Below are 23,184 nucleotides of genomic sequence, written 5' to 3'. Positions count from 1 at the left end.
TGACTTCTGAGCATCCAATTTGCAGGGAGTTGGACGGCTTCCATTCTTGGCTGCTAACAGCAGCACTCAATTTTACCACCACAGCCTAGAATGACACATGAAGGTCAAACTGTTGGCTTAAAAAGCCAGACTGGCCCACGCCAGCATTGTTGATACCCTCGCTGCTGGCTGTGGTGTGTAGGGTCATTCATGGCGTGTGTGTGTGGCTATGAGGGTTTAATCCACAAATAATTGGAGTGATGAGCTCTTTATAACCATCCACTGCATGAGGCTCAGAATCAGCTAATGTCTGAGCCACATGCATTTACAAAGGTTGATAGACTGCCAATGTTCACAATTCTAAAGTGCAGTAGAATGCTGTATAATCGTGGTTCCGTCTCAAATAGAAGGCAATTAGCTCCCAGTGCAATCAAATCAAATTAAACCAAATTAAACCAAATTAAAAATGATACATTTGCTTCAACGAACAGTGTTTTCAATAGAATAAATCACTCTCTCTATGGAAATGTCCTTGATATGGGATAATATTGAGATGTTTGTCAATTACATGGTTCTGAATACGTTTTGATTAGATAAAAAAAATCATTTAGCACATTTTACAGTGCTGTAATGTGAGACTCCTCTGTCTGCTACGCCTCAAGAAAACATTTAGGAGCACCCTGACCTCTATGGCCTGATGGTGTGTAGTAACATACAAACTAAAACCATTCAAACCAATATGCTGTTGTAATAGCAGATGTACTCTTCATAAACTATAGGGTCATCTCATCACCTGGAGAAAAGTTGTTCTAAATATTGGGGAGGATTGAGAACAGCTGCAGAGGAGAGTGGTCAAGCCACCCTTGCTCTTCACCTGCTGGGGTGTCTGTGTGTGTGTGTGTGTGTGTGTGTGTGTGTGTGTGTGTGTGTGTGTTTTTGTGTGTGTGTGTGTGTGTGTGTGTGTACCACCATCCTTGCTCATCACCTGCTGGTATTAGCCCTAGAGGAAGTGTTGCTCGGACAGGCGTGAACATGGAGTCTGTGTCCCTGCCTGCATCCATCTGGGCCCGGAGCAACAGCCCATGGGCCACCTCAGCCACCGAGCCATCCCCACCGACAACCACAACCCTGGGGAAAACACACACACACACACACACACACACACACACACACATGAGATAGAGCACACACGAAAATAGGCACACACTAAACAATTGTTTTTCAAGGGTTCTTTGGGAAGGGTGATGGTTCTATGCAGAACCATACTGAGAACCCATTAAGCCCATCAAAGGATCTTTGCATTTTTATTTGTGATATTTAAAATTAATTTCATATAAAAACCTGTATGGTTCCACAAAGAACCTTTGCGATTGAGAAAGGATGTTTATAGATCCATTCTCCATGAAGGTTCTATACTGAACCATAAAAAAGGGTTCTGAACTCAGCAAAAAAACCTTCCTCTCACTGTCAACTGCGTTTATTTTCAGCAAACTTAACCTGTGTAAATATTTGTAGGAACATTAGATTCAACAACTGAGATATAAACTGAACATGTTCCACAGACATGTGACTAACAGAAATTGAATAATGTGTCCCTGAACAATAGGGGGGTCAAAATCAAAAGTAACAGTCAGTATCTGGTGTGGCCACCAGCTGCATTAAGTACTGCAGTGCATCTACTCTTCATGGACTGCACCAGAGTTGCCAGTTCTTGCTGTGAGATGTTACCCCACTCTTCAACCAAGGCACCTGCAAGTTCCCGGACATTTCTGGGGGGATTGTCCCTAGCCCTCGCCCTCCGATCCAACAGATACCAGGCGTGCTCAATGGGATTGAGATCCGGGCTATTTGTTGAGCATGGCAGAACACTGACATTCCTATCTTGCAGGAAATCACGCACAGAACTAGCAGTATGGCTGGTGGCATTGTCATGCTGGAGGGTCATGTCAGGATGAGCCTACAGGAAGGGTACCACATGAGGGAGGAGGATGTCTTCCCTGTAACGCACAGTGTTGAGATTGCTTGCAATGACAACAAGCTCAGTCCGATGATGCTGGACCCTCCACCTCCAAATCAATCCCGCTCCAGAGTAAAGCCTCGGTGTAACGCTCATTCCTTCGACGATAAACACGAATTTCACCTTTATTTAACCAGGTAGGCTAGTTGAGAACAAGTTCTCATTTACAACTGCAACCTGGCCACGATAAAGCAAAGCAGTGTGACAGAAACAACAACACAGAGGTACACATGGAATAAACAAGCGTACAGTCAATAACACAATAGAAAAAAAATAAAGTCTATATAGAGTGTGTGCAAATGGCATGAGGAGGTAAGGCAATAAATAGGCCATAGTAGCAAATAATTACAATTTAGCAGATTAACACTGGAGGTATAGATGAGCAGATGTTGATGAGCAGATGATGGTGTGTAAGTAGTGATACTGGTGTGAAAAAGAGCAGCAAAGTAGATTGGGTGGGCTATTTACAGATGGACTATATACAGCTGCAGTGATCAGTTAGCTGCTCAGATAGCCGATGTTTAAAGTTAGTGAGGGAAATGTAAGTCTCCAGCTTCAGCGATTTCTGCAATTCTTTCCAGTCACTGGCAGCAGAGAACTGGAATAAAAGGCAGCCAAATGAGGTGTTGGCTTTGGGGATGACCAGTGAGATATACCTGTTGGAGCGCGTGCTACTGGTGGGTGTTGTTATCGTGACCAGTGAGCTGCGATAAGGCGGAGCTTTACATAGCATAGACTTATAGATGACATGGAGCCAGTGGATCTGGCGACGAATATGTAGCGAGGGCCAGCCGACTAGAGCAGTGGTGTGTGGTATAAGGCGCTTTGGTAACAAAATGAATGGCACTGTGATAGACTACATCCAATTTGCTGAGTAGAGTGTTGGAAGCTATTTTGTAGATGACATCGCCAAAGTCGAGGATCGGTAGGATCGTCAGTTTTACTAGGGTAAGTTTGGCAGCGTGAGAGAAGGAGGCTTTGTTGCGAAATAGAAAGCCGATTCTAGATTGATTTTGGATTGGAGATGTTTGATTTGAGTCTGGAAGGAGAGTTTACAGTCTAGCCTGACACCTAGGTATTTGTAGTTGTCCACATATTCTAAGTCAGAACCGTCCAGAGTAGTGATGCTAGACGCGCGGGCGGGTGAGGGCAGCGAACAGTTGAAAAGCATGCATTTGGTTTTACTAGCGTTTAAGAGCAGTTGGAGGCCATGGAAGGAGTGTTGTATGGCATTGAAGCTCGTTTGGAGGTTAGATAGCACAGTGTCCAAAGAAGGGCCGGATGTACACAGAATAGTGTCGTCTGTGTAGAGGTGGATCAGGGAATCACCTGCAGCAAGAGCGACATCGTTGATATATACAGAGAAAAACGTCGGCCTGATAATTGAACCCTGTGTTACCCCCATAGAGACTGCCAGAGGCCCTCCGATTTGACACACTGAACTCTGTCTGTGAAGTAGTTGAGGTAGTCATTTGAGAAAGTCACCAGGCGAGGAAGTCATTTGAGAAACCAAGGCTATTGAGTCTGCCGATAAGAATACGGTGATTGACAGAGTCGAAAGCCTTGGCCAGGTTGATGAAGACGGCTGCACAGTACTGTCTTTTATCGATGGAGGTTATGATATCATTCAGTACCTTGAGCGTGGCTGAGGTGCACCCATGACCAGCTCGGAAACCGGAATGCACAGCGGAGAAGGTACGGTGGGATTTGAAATGGTCAGTGATCTGTTTATTAACTTGGCTTTTGAAGACTTTAGAAAGGCGGGGCAGGATGGATATAGGTCTATAACAGTTTGGATCTAGAGTGTCACCCCCTTTGAAGAGGGGGATGGCCGCGGCAGCTTTCCAATCTTTAGGGATCTCAGACGATACGAAAGAGAGGTTGAACAGACTGGTAATAGGGCTTGCAACAATGGCGGTGGATAGAGAGGTTCCAGATTGTCTAGCCCAGTTGATTTGTACAGTTCCAGGTTTTTGAGCTCTTTCAGAACATCTGCTATCTGGATTTGGGTGAAGGAGAAGCTGGGGAGGCTCGGGCAAGTAGCTGCGGGAGTGCAGAGATGTTGGCCGGGGTTGGGGCAGCCAGGAGGAAAGCATGGCCAGCCGTAGAGAAATGCTTATTGATTATCATGGATTTATCGGTGGTAACCGTGTTACCTAGCCTCAGTGCAGTGGGCAGCTGGGAGGAGGTGCTCTTGTTCTCCATGGACTTTACAGTGTCCCAAAACCTTTTGGAGTTAGAGCTACAGGATGCAAATTTCTGTTTGAAAAAGCTAGCCTTTGCTTTCCTGACTGACTGCGTGTATTGGTTCCTGACTTCCCTGAACAGTTGCATATCGCGGGGACTATTCTATGCTATTGCAGTCCGTCACAATATATTTTTGTGCTGGTCAAGGGCAGCCAGGTTTGGAGTGAACCAAGGGCTGTATCTGTTCTTAGTTCTACATTTTTTGAATGGGGCATGCTTATTTAAGATAGTGAGGAAATTACTTTAAAGAACAACCAGGCATCCTCGACTGACGGGATGAGGTCAATATCCTTCCAGGATACCCGGGCCAGGTCGATTAGAAAGTTTTGCTCGCTGAAGTGTTTTAGGGAGTGTTTGACAGTGATGAGGGGTGGTCGTTTGACCGCAGACCCATAGCGGATGCAGGGAATGAGGCAGTGATCGCTGAGATCCTGATTGAAAACAGCAGAGGTGTATTTGAGGGCAAGTTGGGCAGGATAATATCTATGAGGTTGCCCATGTTTACGGATTTAAGGTTGTACCTGGTGGTTTCCTTGATAACATGTGTGAGATTGAGGGTATCTAGCTTAGATTGTAGGACTGCTGGGGTGTTAAGCATATCCCAGTTTAGGTCACCTAACAGAACGAACACTGAAGATAGATGGGGGGCAATCAATTCACATATGGTGTCCAGGGCACAGCTGGGAGCTGAGGGGTTCTTTAACAGGCGGCAACAGTGAGAGACTTATTTCTGGAGAGATTCATTTTTAAAATTAGAAGCTCGAACTGTTTGGGCATAGACCTGGAAAGTAATTACAGAACTTTGCAAGCTATCTCTGCAGTAGATTGCAACTCCTCCCCCTTGGGCAGTTCTATCTTGATGGAAAATGTTGTACTTAGGTATGGAAATCTCAGAATTTTTAGTGGCCTTCCTAAGCCAGGATTCAGACATGGCAAGGACATCAGGGTTGGCGGAGTGTGCTAAAGCAGTGAGTAAAACAAACTTAGGGAGGCTTCTGATGTTAACATGCATGAAACCAAGGCTTTTTCAATTACAGAAGTCAACAAATGAGAGTGCCTGGGGACACACAGGGCCTGGGTTAGCCTCCACATCACCCGAGGAACATTTCTGGACACGCTGGTTATACTGGGTGAGGTCACCGCATGTGTGGGAGGTGGGACAAAGGAAGTATCTGAGTCATGTACAGTGGGACTAGGAGTTCCGCAGTAAACTAAAACTATGATAACTATCCTAAACAACAGTATACAAGGCATATTGACATTTGAGAGAGACATAAAGCAAGGCATAAAGCAATCACAGGTGTTGATTGGGAGAGCTAGCTAAGACAACAACAGGTAAGACAACAACAGCTAATCAGACAACAACAACAGGTAAAATGGCAATGAATGGGCAGAGAGGGTCGGTTAACTACACACAGGGCCTGAGTTCGGGGCTAGGGCCGACAGATAAACAAAGGTAAACAAAGTGGAGTACCGTGATAAATGAACAGTCCAGCAGGCATCAGCTATGTAGCCAAGTGATCATAAGGTCCAGGATGCAGCAATAGATGGAACAGGGAAGCCGCGGGGTAGTCGTTGCTACGCTAGCACGCGGGAGACACAGCGTTTAAAGTTAACAGGCCGGGGTAAGTAGAAGCGTCTGCTCCGACGTCCGGCAAAGGCCGGTTGAAGGCACAGCGGATGGAATTACATCTGCGGACTAGTCGTAGGGATACGACCGGGCCAGATGGCGAAAGAGGTATTGTAGTTGTGGTAATTTTGTTTGCTAGCGGCTGGCGGCCTGGCTCAGGGCTAGCTTTGGGGCTGGGTCATTCAGTGGCAGCTAGCTTGCTGTGATGATCAGAAGTAATGGTCCATGGTTTACAACAGGAATCTGGCGTTGTAGTGGAGAAAAACAGTCCGAGGCTGGCAGGTATTATCCAGGCTAAAAAACGTCCGGTGCCTGAGCAGAGGGTAAAGGCCGCTAGCAGCGGCTAACAATGACTAAAAAGCTAGTAGCTAATTAGCTGGCTAGCTTCTGACGAAAGTTTTGGCTTTAAGGTCTAAAAAAAAAAATTGCAGATCCGTGTCACATTGAGTGAGGCGGGTTACCGGAAGGTATATTTAATTTAAAAATGGAAAAAGAGATAGATTTTTTTTTATTATATATATATATATATATATATATATATATATATATAAAAAAAAGACAAAAAAGACAAAGAGTAAATGAGAGGACGAGAAACCACGTCTGCACTGCTACGCCATCTTGGAAAGATACGCCATCTTGGAAAGGCCATCACCCCTGGTGAGACAAAACCGCGACTCGTCAGTGAAGAGCACTTCAGTCCTGTCTGGTCCAGCGACGGTGGGTTTGTGCCCATAGGCGACGTTGTTGCCGGTGATGTCTGGTGAGGACCTGCCTTACAACAGGCCTACAAGCCCTCAGTCCAGCCTCTCTAAGCCTATTACGGACAGTCTGAGCACTGATGGAGGGATTGTGCGTTCCTGGTGTAACTCAGGGAGTTGTTGTTCCCATCCTGTACCTGTCCTGCAGGTGTGATGTTCAGATGTACCAATCCTGTGCAGGTGTTGTTACACGTGGTCTGCCACTACGAGTACGATCAGCTGTCCGTCCTGTCTCCCTGTAGCGCTGTCTTAGGCGTCTCACAGTACGGACATGGCAATTTATTCAGTCCTCATGCCTCCTTGCAGCATGCCTAAGACACGTTCACGCAGATGGGACCATGGGCATCTTTCTTTTGGTGTTTGTCAGAGTCAGTAGAAAGGCCTCTTTAGTGCCCTAAGTTTTCATAACTGTGACCTTATTATCCTGTCCTATTCGGTGTCCTGTGTGAATTCAAGTGTCCTCTCTCTAATTCTCTCTTTCTCTCTTTCTTTCTCTCTCTCGGAGGACCTGAGCCTTAGGACCATGCCTCAGGACTACCTGACATGATGACTCCTTGCTGTCCCCAGTCCACCTGGCCGTGCTGCTTATTATTATTGGACCATGCTGGTCATTTATGAACATTTGAACATCTTGGCCATGTTCTGTTATAATCTCCACACGGCACAGCCAGAAGAGGACTGGCCACCCCACATAGCCTGGTTCCTCTCTAGGTTTCTTCCTAGGTTTTTTCCTAGCCACCGTGCTTTTACACCTGCATTGCGTGCTGTTTGGGGTTTTAGGCTGGGTTTCTGTACAGCACTTTGAGATATCAGCTGATGTACGAAGGGCTATATAAATACATTTGATTTGATTTGCCTACCGTCTGTAAGCTGTTAGTGTCTTAACGACCGTTCCACAGGTGCATGTTCATTCATTGTTTATGGTTCATTGAACAAGCATGGGAATCAGTGTTTAAACCCTTTCCAATGAAGCTCTGTGAAGTTCTTTGGATTTTTCCGAATTATCTTTGAAAGACAGGGTCCTGAAAAAGGGACGTTTCTTTTTTTGCTGAGTTTATATAACCCCAAAAAGGGTTGTAACCACAGCGGAACCTTTTTGATGGTACTATTTATAACTTTTTTAATGTTCTCTATTGAACCTTATGAAGGATTCTCTACAGCACCATAAAAGTTCCATTTAGAACCTTATGAGCATGGTTATTTAAAGAACCTTATTTAAAGAACCAAAAAAGGTTCCATATAGCACATAAAAAGGTTATGCTATGGTTACAAGCCCCCCAAAAATGATTTATAGCCTAACTATATAGAATCATTTGTTCTATATAGTTAGGAAAGGACAAAGTACAGGGTTACACACCCACACAGCAACACACACACTGCCAATACTCTGAAACAGCTCAGGGTAAATGTATGAGTAAGGACGTGCTCCCCTCAGCCTATGTAGCTGATCACTGATCACTGGGTAAACATGACATACTGACATAGCATGATAAATCAGTCATATTAATCACCTGACTAAACAGAGAAGGCGTGTGAAACACAGGTCATGGCCAGACAGACACACATACACTGAAGAACCCCCACATACAGATGCACGCACGCACACATGCGCACACCCCTACTGTCTACACTCATCATAATTACTGAATGAGAATGGCGCTGCCCTTGAGACTTCTTTAGTCAAGCAGTAGGTAACAAATATATATATATTTTCATGGTATACAAGACATTGGTCTGATTCGCCGCTATCTGAGTTGACTGATCCATTGTGGAAGCCATGGGGATGGCACAGTCCATCACTCTAAGACCCGTGCTACTGAAATTGTATATGGTTATATTATGTAAGAACAACTGTGCTACACTAATAAAAATAATATTATTCTATAACAAATGCCATTTCTCCCGCATTGGGATAGTGGTCGCTGTCCACGGTTCTGAAACACAACAGTGCGCTGTTGAATTGGCGCCTTTTCCTAGACCATGTTGCTATTATGTGCATAATAGCAACGTTAACCAGCATATTGGTGTTGAGAACAATGTGGAGGAGTTAGCAGCTGAATGAAGAGACGAGGAAACACCCCTTGCCTTATTGTCTAAGAAACCCTAACTTAATTAGGTCTATAATCAATAGCCTAACTGTTGAATGTGCCTGGCTTTATAAATCATCCATATATATCTACAGAAAAAAAGACAGATTCTGCTTCTGTTGTCTGGTTGAGTGTTTGTTTAAGCCTACTGTTTTCTTGAGCACCAAGCCTCACTCAAGCACATGTCAGATGAACAATTTCACAAATCCGGCTGTTTTTAATCTTTGCTATGCTGTAATAAAGTCTTCACACTTTTTCTCTCTCGTTAGAATGGCCTCTCTGGTATTATTTATAATTCCTTTAACGTTGTTTAAACTGTTCCAAATTGTCATTAGTAGGCTTAGTATAGCAGCCTTGTATAACCACCATCAAGCTGTAGGCCAAGGAGCGCATCCTGTTTAGTCTTAATACCGTAACTTAGGCATATTTCTATATGTAGGCTACTGTATCGACCAACCATTCACCAGTTCATGTCATCACACAGCATACCAGTCATTCATGATTTGAAATGCAATTAAGCATTTTAGTTTACAAATAAAATAACAAATTGACCCTTAAATAATTGGCGTAAACAATAAATGAACCTCTACTAGAGCTGGCTGGAGTGTTTACGAACATATTCAACCAATCCCTATCCCAGTCTGCTGTCCCCACATGCTTCAAGATGGCCACCATTATTTACCACCACAAATCGATGCTGGCAATCAACAAGATGTATAGGGCCATAAGCAAACAAGAAAATGCTCATCCAGAGGCAGCACTCCTAGTGGCCGGTGATTTTAATGGAGGAAAACTGAAATCTGTTTTTACCTCATTTCTACCAGCATGTCACCTGTGCAACTAGAGGGGGAAACAACTCTAGATCACCTTTACTCTACACACAGTGATGCATACAAAGCTCTCCCTCGCCCTCCATTTGGCAAATCTGGCCATAACTCTATCTTCCTGATTCCTGCTTACAAGCAACAACTCAAACAGGAAGTACCAGTGACGCACTCAATACGTAAATGGTCAGATGAAGCAGATGCTAAGCTAACGGACTGTTTCACTAGCAGAAGCTGGAATATGTTCCGGAATTCATCCAATAACATTGAGGAGTTGACCACATCAGCCACCGGCTTTATTAATAAATGCACCGGCGACGTCGTCCCCACAGTGACCGTACGTACATATCCCAACCAGAAGCCATGTGTTACAGGCAACATCTGCAATGAGCTAAAGTTTAGAGTCAATGAGCGGGACACTAATCCATAGGCTTATAGGAAATCCTGCTACGCCCTCCTACAAACCATCAAACATGCAAAGTGTCAATATGGATCCTACTACACCGGCTCTGATGCTCGTCGGATGTGGCAGGGCTTGCTAACTCGAGACAAGCAACACTGAACCATGCATGAGAGCACCAGCTGTTCCGGACGACTGTATGATCACGCTCTCCGTAGCCAATGTGAGTAAGGCATTTAAACAGGTTAACATTCACAAGGCCGCAGGGACAGATGGATGACGAGGACGCGTACTCAGAGCATGCGCTGACCAGCTGGCAAGTGTCTTCACTGACATTTTTAAACTCTCCCTGACCGAGTCTGTAATACCCACATGTTTCAAGCAAACCACCATAGTCCCTTAGCCCAAGAACGCCAAGGCAACCTGTCTAAATGACTACCGCCACGTAGCACTCACATTTGTACCATTAAATGCTTTGGCTCACATCAAAACCATCATCCCAAAAACCCTGGACCCACTCCAATTTGCTTACCGCCCAAATAGATCCACAGATGACGCAATCTCTATTGCACTCCACACTACCCTTTCCAACCTGGACAAAAGGAACACCTATGTGAGATTGCTGCTCATTGACAACAGCTCAGCGTTCAACACCATAGTGCCCACAAAGCTCATCACTAAGCTAAGGACCCTGGGACTGAACACCTCCCTCTGCAACTGGATCCTGGACCTCCTGACGGGCCACCCAACGGGCTAAGGGAGGCAACAACATATCTGCCACGCTGACCCTCAACACGGGGCCCCTCATGGTTGCGTGCTTAGTCCCCTCCTGTACTCCCTGTACAACCACGACTGCGTGGCCAAACACGACTCCAACACCATCATTAAGTTTTCCGATGACACGGCAGTGGTAGGCCTGATCACTGACAATGATGAGACAGTTAATAGGGAGGAGGTCAGAGACCTGGCAGTATGGTGCCAGGACAATAACCTCTCCCTCAACGTGGACAAGACAAAGGATCTTATTGTGGACTACAGGAAACAGAGGGCAGAACACACCCCCAGTGAAGCAGGTCAAGAGCTTCAAGTTCCTTGGTGTGCACATCGCTAAGGACCTATCATGGTCCAAAAACACCAACGCAGTCGTGAAGAGGGCACGACAACACCTCTTCCCATTTAGGATGTTGAACAGTTTTGCCAAGGGCCCTGAGATCCTCAAAAAATTGAACAGCTGCACCATTGAGAGCATCTTGACTTGCTGCATCACCGCTTGGTATGGCTACTACTCGGCATCCGACCGCAAGGCACTAGAGGGTAGTGCGTATGGCCGAGAACATCAGTGGGGCCGAACCCCCTGCAATCCAGGATCTCTATACCAAGCGGTGTCAGAAGAAGGCCAAAAAAGAGACAGCCACCCAAGTCATAGATTGTTCTTTCTGCTACTGCACAGCAAGCGTTACCAGAGCACCAAACCTGGGACCAAAAGGCTCCTGAACAGCTTCTACCCCCAAGTCATAAGACTGCTGAACAGTTAGCCAAATGGCTACCCGGACTATTTACATTGCCTCCCTTTATTATTCATTTAGCGTAATTTTTTGCACTGATTCCCTTGCACTGGCTCAATCCACACACTCACACATACTACACTGAAACTCCAACACACACACTACATATACTCACACACACACACAAAACACACACACTAGCATATTGACGCCACATACTCACACATAGACACACTTTCACATACGCTGATGCTTCTCTGTTTATTATATATCCGGATTGCCTCGTCACTTTTACCTCTACCCGCATGTACATACTGTATTACCTCAAATACCGTATCTCGTACAACTGCACATTGACCCGGTACTGGTCTGTATATAGCCTTGCTATTGTTTTTATTGCGTTACTATGTCCTTTTTTATTTAACAAATGTTTTCTTACTTTTTAACTCTGCATTGCTGGGAACGGGCTCGTAAGTAATGATTTCACTGTAAAGTATACACCTGTTGTAATTGGCCATGTGACCAATACAATTTTATTTTATTATTACAATGCTGGTTGACCTAGAACTATCTAGTATTTTAGTCAAATCTATTTGGATTATTTGAAAAGATAATTCTCATTAAATGTATTAAACAGTCAGAACATGTTATGGATGCAGCATTCAAATTGGCAAATTGAATGTTTTTTTCTTTTTAAGGAATTGGTTGCAATCTGTCATCTGCCTGCTGCAAAATAATTCATTCAAATTGGCTGAGCCTACTAAACTCCTATAAGCACATTACTAATACATGAACACTGAGGAGGAAAGCTTATCATAGTTCATTTCAGAAACGCTTTTGAACAATACCTTATATTACTGTTTCTAAAAAGATTAGTTTAGCCTCCAATCCCTGGCTAGTTGTAATTAAAGGGTGATTATACTGTGTAAAATTGTGTTTTATTAGCCCCTCCCGTTGAATTATATGCCTGTTAGTAAGGTTTTGCTATTGAGCTGTAATTTACTAAGCAGTGCTAAGTAATAAAATGTAGCAACATTTTGTAAAATTCTAGCTTTCCTCGGATAGATAGAAATCTTGAATCTAACAATGTTTTACTCACTGAAAAAAAAACACGAGACAGAAATTGGGCTTTCATACTGTATACTGAGCTGATGAGGCCCACTTCACAGTGTATGACAAAATCAGATTAGGTTGGACACAGGTTATATAGTCAGGTTCCAATAGTCATGTTCCAATGCTTTATAATGTCACATTATTCTCCATTATGTTCTTCCACTATCTGTTTATACACTGGCAACACATCCCTCTATTAAAGAACACAGGCACTCCACTAAACACTCCTCATCCTGTCTGTCACCCCCAGTCAGTAAAGGCAGTAATAAAAGTTGTATACCGGAGTAAAGAATTGTGGATAAGTACAAGGTTTTAATTTGAGGTGCTGATAATTAACATTAATATGTGATCTGGAAATAATTGCACATGTAGCAGCAGCCCATGATAATGCCACCACGTTTTTGACATTCCTATTGTGTTACACACTCTATGATTCCATGGTTGCATCTCAAAATGGCACCCTATTCCATTTATAATGTACTACTTTTGACCAGAGCCATATGGGCCATGGTCAAATGTAGTGCACTATACCGGGAATAGTGTACCATTTGGGTCATAACCCATGTAACAGGGACTGGGGATGTCACTCTGTCCCACACGGTATGAATTAGTGGAACAGGTTAAAATAGACTAGTTTCATTAAATGCAGAGAACAGCTCCTGTATATTTGAGAGGAAATAATGAATGACTTATGGTCTATTAATAAAGAAATCTGTGATTAGTGTTTTATACCTTCTCAACACGTCTTCTGGGGTTAATTTAACATGGTGTTGACAAGACCACTGTGAAGGACCCTGTATATATATATATATATATATCACCTCATCCTCTATGGGGAATATTTCTTCCACACAGAAAGCTTCTCCTAAAGTGGACTACTCTATAACACCTAGTCCTCTGTGGGAAATTGCCTTCACCTTTTTGATATGTCTTGCACACAGTCTGTGATAGCTTCCTATATAGCTAGGCACAATTCCTCTCTAACCAAAGTAGAACAGAGCTCTAACAAAACTTTTTTTGAAAAGCCACCTCCGTTGAAACAGACAACCAATAACTTACAAATATCGTGTGAAATATGCCTTGTGTGAACTCTGTACAATCAGGTTGTGAAATGAAGTGCATATGAGCCCTGTCTCTGACTAGTTTGAGTGATATTGCAAATAAATCTGACATTACATGACACTTGTATTAGTATTACCACAGCTTCCCTGCTTAAAGATTAACCTGTTTTGCAAACAACCAAACAAGGCTGTATTGGGTTAAGTAGCTTATCTTGAATCTTCACGGACTTACCCAATGATTTCACCATGCAAATTGAAAAAACAAGGGAAAGATCTCAATTTAATGTGGGGGAGGGCTGGTCCAACTCAAGGGGTCGTAAAAAAAAGCACCCCCATCCCAAAAGTTACAAATATTTTTACATGACCCTCCATTTACATTACCCTCCCTTTACATTACCCTCTCCCTCATAGAATTAACTCAAAATAATGTTTACGACCACAAACAACAATGACTCGTCGATGCCACACAGGGCTACGGGCCAGAGGGTTGAGGGTTCGCCGACCACCACAGACGTGCTCACTCTCCCTGCCTGTTTCATTACACTATCAGAGCCAGCAACAGACAAAAATCAGCTAGGGGGAAATCAAATGTTCAACATTTTGATGCCATATTTGTAATTATATAAAATATATAAACACCAGTCTCAACGACAACAGCAAAGAGGCGACTCCGGAATGCTGGCCTTCTAGGCAGAGTTGCAAAGAAAAAGCCATATCTCAGACATGCCAATAAAAAGAAAAGATTAAGATGGACAAAAGAACACAGACACTGGACAGAGGAACTCTGCCGATAAGGCCAGCATCCCAGAGTCACCTCTTCACTGTTGACGTTGAGACTGGTGTTTTGCGGGTACTATTTAATGAAGCTGACAGTTGAGGACTAGTGAGGCATCTGTTTCTCAAACTAGACACTCTAATGTACTTGTCCTCTTGCTCAGTTGTGCACCGGGGCCTCCCATTTCTCTTTCTATTCTGGTTAAAGCCAGTTCCCGCTGTTCTGTGAAGGGACTAGTGGACAGCGTTGTACGAGATCTTCAGTTTCTTGGCAATATCTCGCATGGAATAGCCTTCATTTCTCAGAACAAGAATAGACTGATGTTTCAGAAGAACTTTCTTTGTTTCTGGCCATTTTGAGCCTGTAATCGAACCCACAAATGCTGATGCTCCAGATACGCAACTAGTCTAAAGAAGGACAGTTTTATTGCTTCTTTAATTAGAACAACAGTTTTCAGCTGTGCTAACATAATTAAAGGGTTTTCTAATGATCAATTTGCCTTTTAAAAGTATAAACTTGGATTAGCTAACAACGTGCCATTGGAACACAGGAGTGATGGTTGCTGATAATGGGCCTCTGTACGCCTACAGTTGAAGTCGGAAGTTTACATACACTTAGGTTGGAGTCATTAAAACTCACTTTTCAACCACTCCACAAATGTCTTGTTAACAAACTATAGCTTTGGCAAGTCGGTTAGGACATCTACTTTGTGCATGACAAGTAATTCTTCCAACAATTGTTTACAGACAGATTATTTCACTTATAATTCACTCTATCACAATTCCAGTGGGTCAGAAGTTTACATACACTAAGTTGACTGTGCCTTTAAACAGCTTGGAAAATTCCAGAAAATGATGTCATGGCTTTAGAAGCTTCTGATAGGCTAATTGACATCGTGTGAGTCCATTGGAGGTGTACCTGTGGATGTATTTCAAGGCCTACCTTCAAACTCAGTGCCTCTTTGCTTGACATCATGGGATTTTTTTTTTTAATCAGCCAAGACCTCAGAAGAAAAATCCACAAGCCTAGTACATTCTTGGGAGCAATGTTGTGGGGGTGCTTTGCTGCAGAAGAGACTGGTGCACTTCACAAAATAGATGGCGTCATGAAGCAGGAAAATGATGTGGATATATTGAAGCAACATCTCAAGACATCAGTCAGGAAGTTAAAGCTTGGTCGCAAAATGGGTCTTCCAAATGGACAGTGACCCCAAGCATACTTCCAAAGTTGTGGCAAAATGGCTTAAGGACAACAAAGTCAAGGTAGTGGCCATCACAAAGCCCTGACCTCAATCCTATAGAACATTTGTGGGCAGAACTGAAAAAGTGTGTGCGAGCAAGGAGACCTACAAACCTGACTCAGTTGCACCAGCTCTGTCAGGAGGAATGGGCCAAAATTCACACAACTTATTATGGGAAGCTTGTAGAAGTCTACCAGAAACATTTGACCCAAGTTCAACAATTTAAAGGCAATGCTACCAAATACTAATTGAGTGTATGTAAACTTCTGTCCCATTGGGAATGTGATGAAATAAATAAAAGCTTAAATAAATCATTCTCTCTACCATTATTCTGATATTTCACATTCTTAAAATAAAGTGGTGATCCTAACTGACCTAAGACAGGGAATTTTTACTAGAATGAAATGTCAGGAATTGTCATGCCCTGACCGTAGAGAGCTTTTGTCTCTATTTTTGGTTTGGTCAGGGTGTGATTTGGGTGGGCATTCTATGTTCATGTTTCTATGTTTTCTATTTCTTTGTGTATGGCCAGGTATGGTTCTCAATCAGGGACAGCTGTCTATCGTTGTCTCTGATTGGGAATCATACTTAGGTAGCTTTTTCCCCTCCTTCTGTGTGGGATCTTGTTCTTCGTTTGTGACCAGGGTGTCTGCACAACGAAGCTGTTCAGTCGTTGTTTTCTTTAATGTTTTGTTTTGTCTAAAGTTTCACTTCAGTAATAAATATTATGTGGAACTCAAGGAACGCTTTGCCTTGGTCTCATCCTTCCGACGACAGCCGTTACAGGAATTGTGAATTTGTCTAAGGTGTATGTAAACTTCCGACTTCAACTGTGTGTAGATATTCCATTTAAAAAAATCTGCTGTTTCCAGCTACAATAGTCATTTACAACATTAACAATGTCTACACTGTATTTCTGATCAATTTGAAGTTATTTTAATGGATAAAAAAGTTGCCTTTCTTTCAAAAACAAGGATATTTCTAAGTGACCCCAAACTTTTGAACAGCAGTGTATGTCTGAATTATCGACCATAAATCCACATGAACAGCCAAACATGAAACAGTATACCTTTTTCCATACAACGCCTACTGAGGTATAGGTGATGATAAAAATGATGATAAGCAGAGAATAACATATCTGACTCTGAACATCGACCATAAATCCAAACATAACAACCTACAGTACAAAGCAAAACATTTTTCTTATGTCTGCTGAGATATTGGTTGTCTATTATATGTGGGCCACAGTAATGAGGATGTGAAAGAAGGACAGACAGCAGGATCCTGAGCTCAGCTTTTCCACCAGTCATCATTCTCACCTGCTCCATCTGTCCCTCATATCAGAACTGCCTAGCAGAGCATGTGACAGACATCCCTCCCTCCATCCCTTCCTCCCTCCCTCCCCTGCCTACCTCCTTCCCCTGTCTACCTACCTCCCTCCCTCCTTCCCCTCTCCCTCCCCCTGCCTTCGTTCCTTCCTCCCTCCCTCCCCCCCGCCTCTTTACTTCCTTCCCCTACCTCCTTTCCTTCCTCCCCTGCCTACCTGCCTGCCTCCCTCCCTCCCTCCTTCCCCTCCCCCTGTCTTCCTCCCTCCCTCCCTCCATCCCTTCCTCCCTCCCTCCCCTGTCTACCTCCTTCCCCTGTCTACCTACCTCCCTCCCTCCTTCCCCTCTCCCTCCCCCTGCCTTCCTTCCTTCCTCCCTCCCTCCCTCCCCCCCTGCCTCTTTACTTCCTTCCCCTACCTCCTTTCCTTCCTCCCCTGCCTACCTGCCTGCCTCCCTCCCTCCCTCCTCCCTTCCCTTCCCTTCCTCCCTCCCTCCCTCCCTCCCCCTCCCTCTTTACTTCCTTCCCCTCCCTCCCTCCCTCCCTCCTTCCCCCTGCCTTCCTCCCTCCGTCCCCCGCCCCCCCCCCGCCTCTTTACTTCCTTCCCCTACCTCCTTTCCTTCCTCCCCTGCCTACCTGCCTGCCTCCCTCCCTCCCTCCTTCCCCTCCCCCTCCCTCCCTCCCTCCCTCCCTCCCTCCCTCCCTCCCTCCCTCCCTCCCTCCCTCTTTACTTCCTTCCCCTCCCTCCCTCCCTCCCTCCTTCCCCTCTCCCTCCCCCTGCCTTCCTTCCTTCCTCCCCCCCCCCCCCCCCCCCCCGCCTCTTTACTTCCTTCCCCTACCTCCTTTCCTTCCTCCCCTGCCTTTCCTTCCTCCTCGCCATTCTACCTGCTGTTGTTGTGCTAGCTGATTAGCTGTTGTCTCACCTACTGTTTTAGCTAGCTCTCCCAATTCAACACCTGTGATTACTGTATGCCTCGCTGTATGTCTTTCTCAAATGTCAATATGCCTTGTATACTGTTGTGCAGGTTAGTTATCATTGTTTTAGTTTACAATGGAGCCCCTAGTTCCACTCTTTATACCCCTGTTACCTCCTTTGTCCCACCCCCCACACATGCGGTGACCTCACCCATTACAACCAGCATGTCCAGAGATACAACCTCTCTCATCATCACCCAGTGCCTGGGCTTACCTCCGCTGTACCCGCACCCCACCATACCCCTGTTTGCGCATTATGCCCTGAATATATTCTACCATGCCCAGAAACCTGCTCCTCTTATTCTCTGTCCCCAACGCCCTAGGCGACCAGTTTTGATAGCCTTCAGCCGCACCCTCATACTACTCCTTCTCTGTTCCGCGGGTGATGTGGAGGTAACCCAGGCCCTGCATGTCCCCAGGCACCCTCATTTGTTGACTTCTGTGATCGAAAAAGCCTTGGTTTCATGCATGTCAACATCAGAAGCCTCCTCCCTAAGTTTGTCTTACTCACTGCTCTAGCACACTCTGCTAACCCTGATGTCCTTGCCGTGTCTGAATCCTGGCTCAGGAAGGCCACCAAAAATTCTGAGATTTCCATACCCAACTATAACATCTTCCGTCAAGATAGAACTGCCAAAGGAGGAGGAGTTGCAGTCTACTGCAGAGATAGCCTGCAAAGTAATGTCATACTTTCCAGGTCCATACCCAAACAGTTCGAACTACTAATTTTGAAAATTACTCTCTCCAGAAATAAGTCTCTCACTGTTGCCGCCTGCTACCGACCCCCCTCAGCTCCCAGCTGTGCCCTGGACACCATTTGTGAATTGATCGCCCCCCATCTAGCTTCAGAGTTTGTTCTGTTAGGTGACCTAAACTGGGATATGCTTAACACCCCGGCAGTCCTACAATCTAAGCTAGATGCCCTCAATCTCACTCAAATCATCAAGGAACCCACCAGGTACAACCCTAACTCTGTAAACAAGGGCACCCTCATTGACGTCATCCTGACCAACTGGCCTTACAAATACACCTCCGCTGTCTTCAACCAGGATCTCAGCGATCACTGCCTCATTGCCTGTATCCGCTACGGAGCCGCAGTCAAACGACCACCCCTCATCACTGTCAAACGCTCCCTAAAACACTTCTGTGAGCAGGCCTTTCTAATCGACCTGGCCCGGGTATCCTGGAAGGACATTGACCTCATCCCGTCAGTTGAGGATGCCTGGTCTTTCTTTAAAAGTAACTTCCTCACCATTTTAGATAAGCATGCTCCGTTCAAAAAATGCAGAACTAAGAACAGATATAGCCCCTGGTTCACTCCAGACCTGACTGCCCTCGACCAGCACAAAAACATCCTGTGGCGGACTGCACTAACATCGAACAGTCCCCGCGATATGCAACTGTTCAGGGAAGTCAGGAACCAATACACACAGTCAGTCAGGAAAGCTAAAGCCAACTTCTTCAGGCAGAAGTTTGCATCCTGTAGCTCCAACTCCAAAAAGTTCTGGGACACTGTGAAGTCCATGGAGAACAAGAGCACCTCCTCCCAGCTGCCCACTGCACTGAGGCTAGGTAACACGGTCACCACCGATAAATCCATGATTATCGAAAACTTCAACAAGCATTTCTCAACGGCTGGCCATGCCTTCCGCCTGGCTACTCCAACCTCGTCCAACAGCTCCCCCCCCCCCCGCAGCTACTCGCCCAAGCCTCTCCAGGTTCTCCTTTACCCAAATCCAGATAGCAGATGTTCTGAAAGAGCTGCAAAACCTGGACCCGTACAAATCAGCTGGGCTTGACAATCTGGACCCTCTATTCCTGAAACTATCCGCCGCCATTGTCGCAACCCCTATTACCAGCCTGTTCAACCTCTCTTTCATATCGTCTGAGATCCCCAAGGATTGGAAAGCTGCCGCAGTCATCCCCCTCTTCAAAGGGGGCGACACCCTGGACCCAAACTGTTACAGACCAATATCCATCCTGCCCTGCCTATCTAAGGTCTTCGAAAGCCAAGTCAACAAACAGATCACTGACCATCTTGAATCCCACCGTACCTTCTCCGCTGTGCAATCTGGTTTCCGAGCCGGTCACGGGTGTACCTCAGCCACGCTCAAGGTACTAAACGATATCATAACCGCCATCGATAAAAGACAGTACTGTGCAGCCGTCTTCATAGACCTTGCCAAGGCTTTCGACTCTGTCAATCACCGTATTCTTATTGGCAGACTCAGTAGCCTCGGTTTTTCGGATGACTGCCTTGCCTGGTTCACCAATTACTTTGCAGACAGAGTTCAGTGTGTCAAATCGGAGGGCATGCTGTCCGGTCCTCTGGCAGTCTCTATGGGGGTGCCACAGGGTTCAATTCTCGGGCCGACTCTTTTCTCTGTATATATCAATGATGTTTCTCATGCTGCGGGCGATTCCCTGATCCACCTCTACGCAGACGACACCATTCTATATACTTCCGGCCCGTCCTTGGACACTGTGCTATCTAACCTCCAAACGAGCTTCAATGCCATACAGCACTCCTTCCGTGGCCTCCAACTGCTCTTAAACGCTAGTAAAACCAAATGCATGCTTTTCAACCGTTCGCTGCCTGCACCCGCACGCCTGACCAGCATCACCACCCTGGATGGTTCCGACCTTGAATATGTGGACATCTATAAGTACCTAGGTGTCTGGCTAGACTCTAAACTCTCCTTCCAGACCCATATCAAACATCTCCAATCGAAAATCAAATCAAGAGTCGGCTTTCTATTCCGCAACAAAGCCTCCTTCACTCACGCCGCCAAACTTACCCTAGTAAAACTGACTATCCTACCGATCCTCGACTTCGGCGATGTCATCTACAAAATTGCTTCCAACAATCTACTCAGCAAACTGGATGCAGTTTATCACAGTGCCATCCGTTTTGTCACTAAAGCACCTTATACCACCCACCACTGCGACTTGTATGCTCTAGTCGGCTGGCCCTCGCTACATATTCGTCGCCAGACCCACTGGCTCCAGGTCATCTACAAGTCCATGCTAGGTAAAGCTCCGCCTTATCTCAGTTCACTGGTTACGATGGCAACACCCATCCGTAGCACGCGCTCCAGCAGGTGTATCTCACTGATCATCCCTAAAGCCAACACCTCATTTGGCCGCCTTTCGTTCCAGTTCTCTGCTGCCTGTGATTGGAACGAATTGCAAAAATCGCTGAAGTTGGAGACTTTTATCTCCCTCACCAACTTCAAACATCTGCTATCTGAGCAGCTAACCGATCGCTGCAGCTGTACATAGTCTATTGGTAAATAGCCCACCCATTTTCACCTACCTCATCCCCATACTGTTTTTATTTATTTATTTTTCTGCTCTTTTGCACACCAATATCTCTATCTCTACCTTTACATAACCATCTGATCATTTATCACTCCAGTGTTAATCTGCATAATTGTAATTATTTGCCTACCTTCTCATGCCTTTTGCACACAATGTATATATAGACTCCCCTTTTTTCTACTGTGTTATTGACTTGTTAATTGTTTACTCCATGTGTAACTCTGTGTTGTCAGTTCACACTGCTATGCCTTATCTTGGCCAGGTCGCAGTTGCAAATGAGAACTTGTTCTCAACTAGCCTACCTGGTTAAATAAAGGTGAAATAATTTTTTTTTTTTTAAAACCTGCCTGCCTCCCTCCCTCCCTCCTTCCCCTCTCCCTCTCCCTGCCTCCCTCCCTCTTTACTTCCTTCCCCTACCTCCTTTCCTTCCTCCCCTGCCTGCCTCCCTCCCTCCCTCCTTCCCCTCTCCCTCCCCCTGCCTTCCTCCCTCCCTCCCTCCCCCCCTGCCTCTTTACTTCCTTCCCCTACCTCCTTTCCATCCTCCCCTGCCTACCTGCCTGCCTCCCTCCCTCCCTCCCTCCTTCCCCTCTCCCTCCCCCTTTCTTCCTCCCTCCCTCCCTCTTTACTTCCTTCCCCTACCTCCTTTCCTTCCTCCCCTGCCTACCTGCCTGCCTCCCTACCTCCCTCCTTCCCCTCTCCCTCCCTTCCTCCCTCCCTCTCTCCCCCCTCCCTCTTTACTTCCTTCCCCTACCTCCTTTCCTTCCTCCCCTGCCTACCTGCCTGCCTCCCTCCCTCCTTCCCCTCTCCCTCCCCCTGCCTTCCTCCCTCCCTCCCTCCCCCCTCCCCCCTGCCTCTTTACTTCATTCCCCTACCTCCTTTCCTTCCTCCCCTGCCTGCCTGCCTGCCTCCCTGCCTACCTGCCTGCCTCCCTCCCTCCCTCCCTCCTTCCCCTCTCCCTCTCCCTGCCTCCCTCCCTCCCTCCCCCTCCCTCTTTACTTCCTTCCCCTACCTCCTTTCCTTCCTCCCCTGCCTACCTACCTGCCTCCCTCCCTCCCTCCCTCCTTCCCCTCCCTCCCTCCCTCCCTCCCTCCCTCCCTCTTTACTTCCTTCCCCTACCTCCTTTCCTTACTCCCCTGCCTACCTGCCTGCCTCCCTCCCTCCCTCCTTCCCCTCTCCCTCCCCCTGCCTTCCTCCCTCCCTCCCTCCCCCCCTGCCTCTTTACTTCCTTCCCCTACCTCCTTTCCATCCTCCCCTGCCTACCTGCCTGCCTCCCTCCCTCCCTCCCTCCTTCCCCTCTCCCTCCCCCTTTCTTCCTCCCTCCCTCCCTCTTTACTTCCTTCCCCTACCTCCTTTCCTTCCTCCCCTGCCTACCTGCCTGCCTCCCTACCTCCCTCCTTCCCCTCTCCCTCCCTTCCTCCCTCCCTCTCTCCCCCCCTCCCTCTTTACTTCCTTCCCCTACCTCCTTTCCTTCCTCCCCTGCCTACCTGCCTGCCTCCCTCCCTCCTTCCCCTCTCCCTCCCCCTGCCTTCCTCCCTCCCTCCCTCCCCCCTGCCTCTTTACTTCATTCCCCTACCTCCTTTCCTTCCTCCCCTGCCTGCCTGCCTGCCTCCCTGCCTACCTGCCTGCCTCCCTCCCTCCCTCCCTCCTTCCCCTCTCCCTCTCCCTGCCTCCCTCCCTCCCCCTCCCTCTTTACTTCCTTCCCCTACCTCCTTTCCTTCCTCCCCTGCCTACCTACCTGCCTCCCTCCCTCCTTCCCCTCCCTCCCTCCCTCCCTCCCTCCCTCCCTCCCTCCCTCCCTCCCTCTTTACTTCCTTCCCCTACCTCCTTTCCTTCCTCCCCTGCCTACCTGCCTGCCTCCCTCCCTCCCTCCTTCCCCTCTCCCTCCCCCTGCCTTCCTCCCTCCCTCCCTCCCCCCCTGCCTCTTTACTT

General features: G+C 46.4%; 1 protein-coding gene across 1 annotated transcript in view; it reads right to left on the bottom strand.

The window, feature by feature from the left end:
• The window catches only part of cerkl (CERK like autophagy regulator), a 91,843-nt gene that overhangs the window by 19,496 nt on the left and 49,163 nt on the right, over positions 1–23,184 (bottom strand). Inside the window, exon 5 of the mRNA XM_021579536.3 lies at positions 965–1,107. Within this exon, the coding sequence (XP_021435211.2) occupies positions 965–1,107 (143 nt within the window). The remainder of the gene's footprint in view (positions 1–964; positions 1,108–23,184) is intronic.

This window comes from Oncorhynchus mykiss, chromosome 22, assembly GCF_057628025.1.
Source record: "Oncorhynchus mykiss isolate SJ-2025 chromosome 22, ASM5762802v1, whole genome shotgun sequence".
Taxonomy (NCBI): domain Eukaryota; kingdom Metazoa; phylum Chordata; class Actinopteri; order Salmoniformes; family Salmonidae; genus Oncorhynchus; species Oncorhynchus mykiss.
The sequence above is the reverse complement of the archived record's forward strand: the minus strand, read 5'-3'. Positions and strand labels throughout refer to the sequence as shown.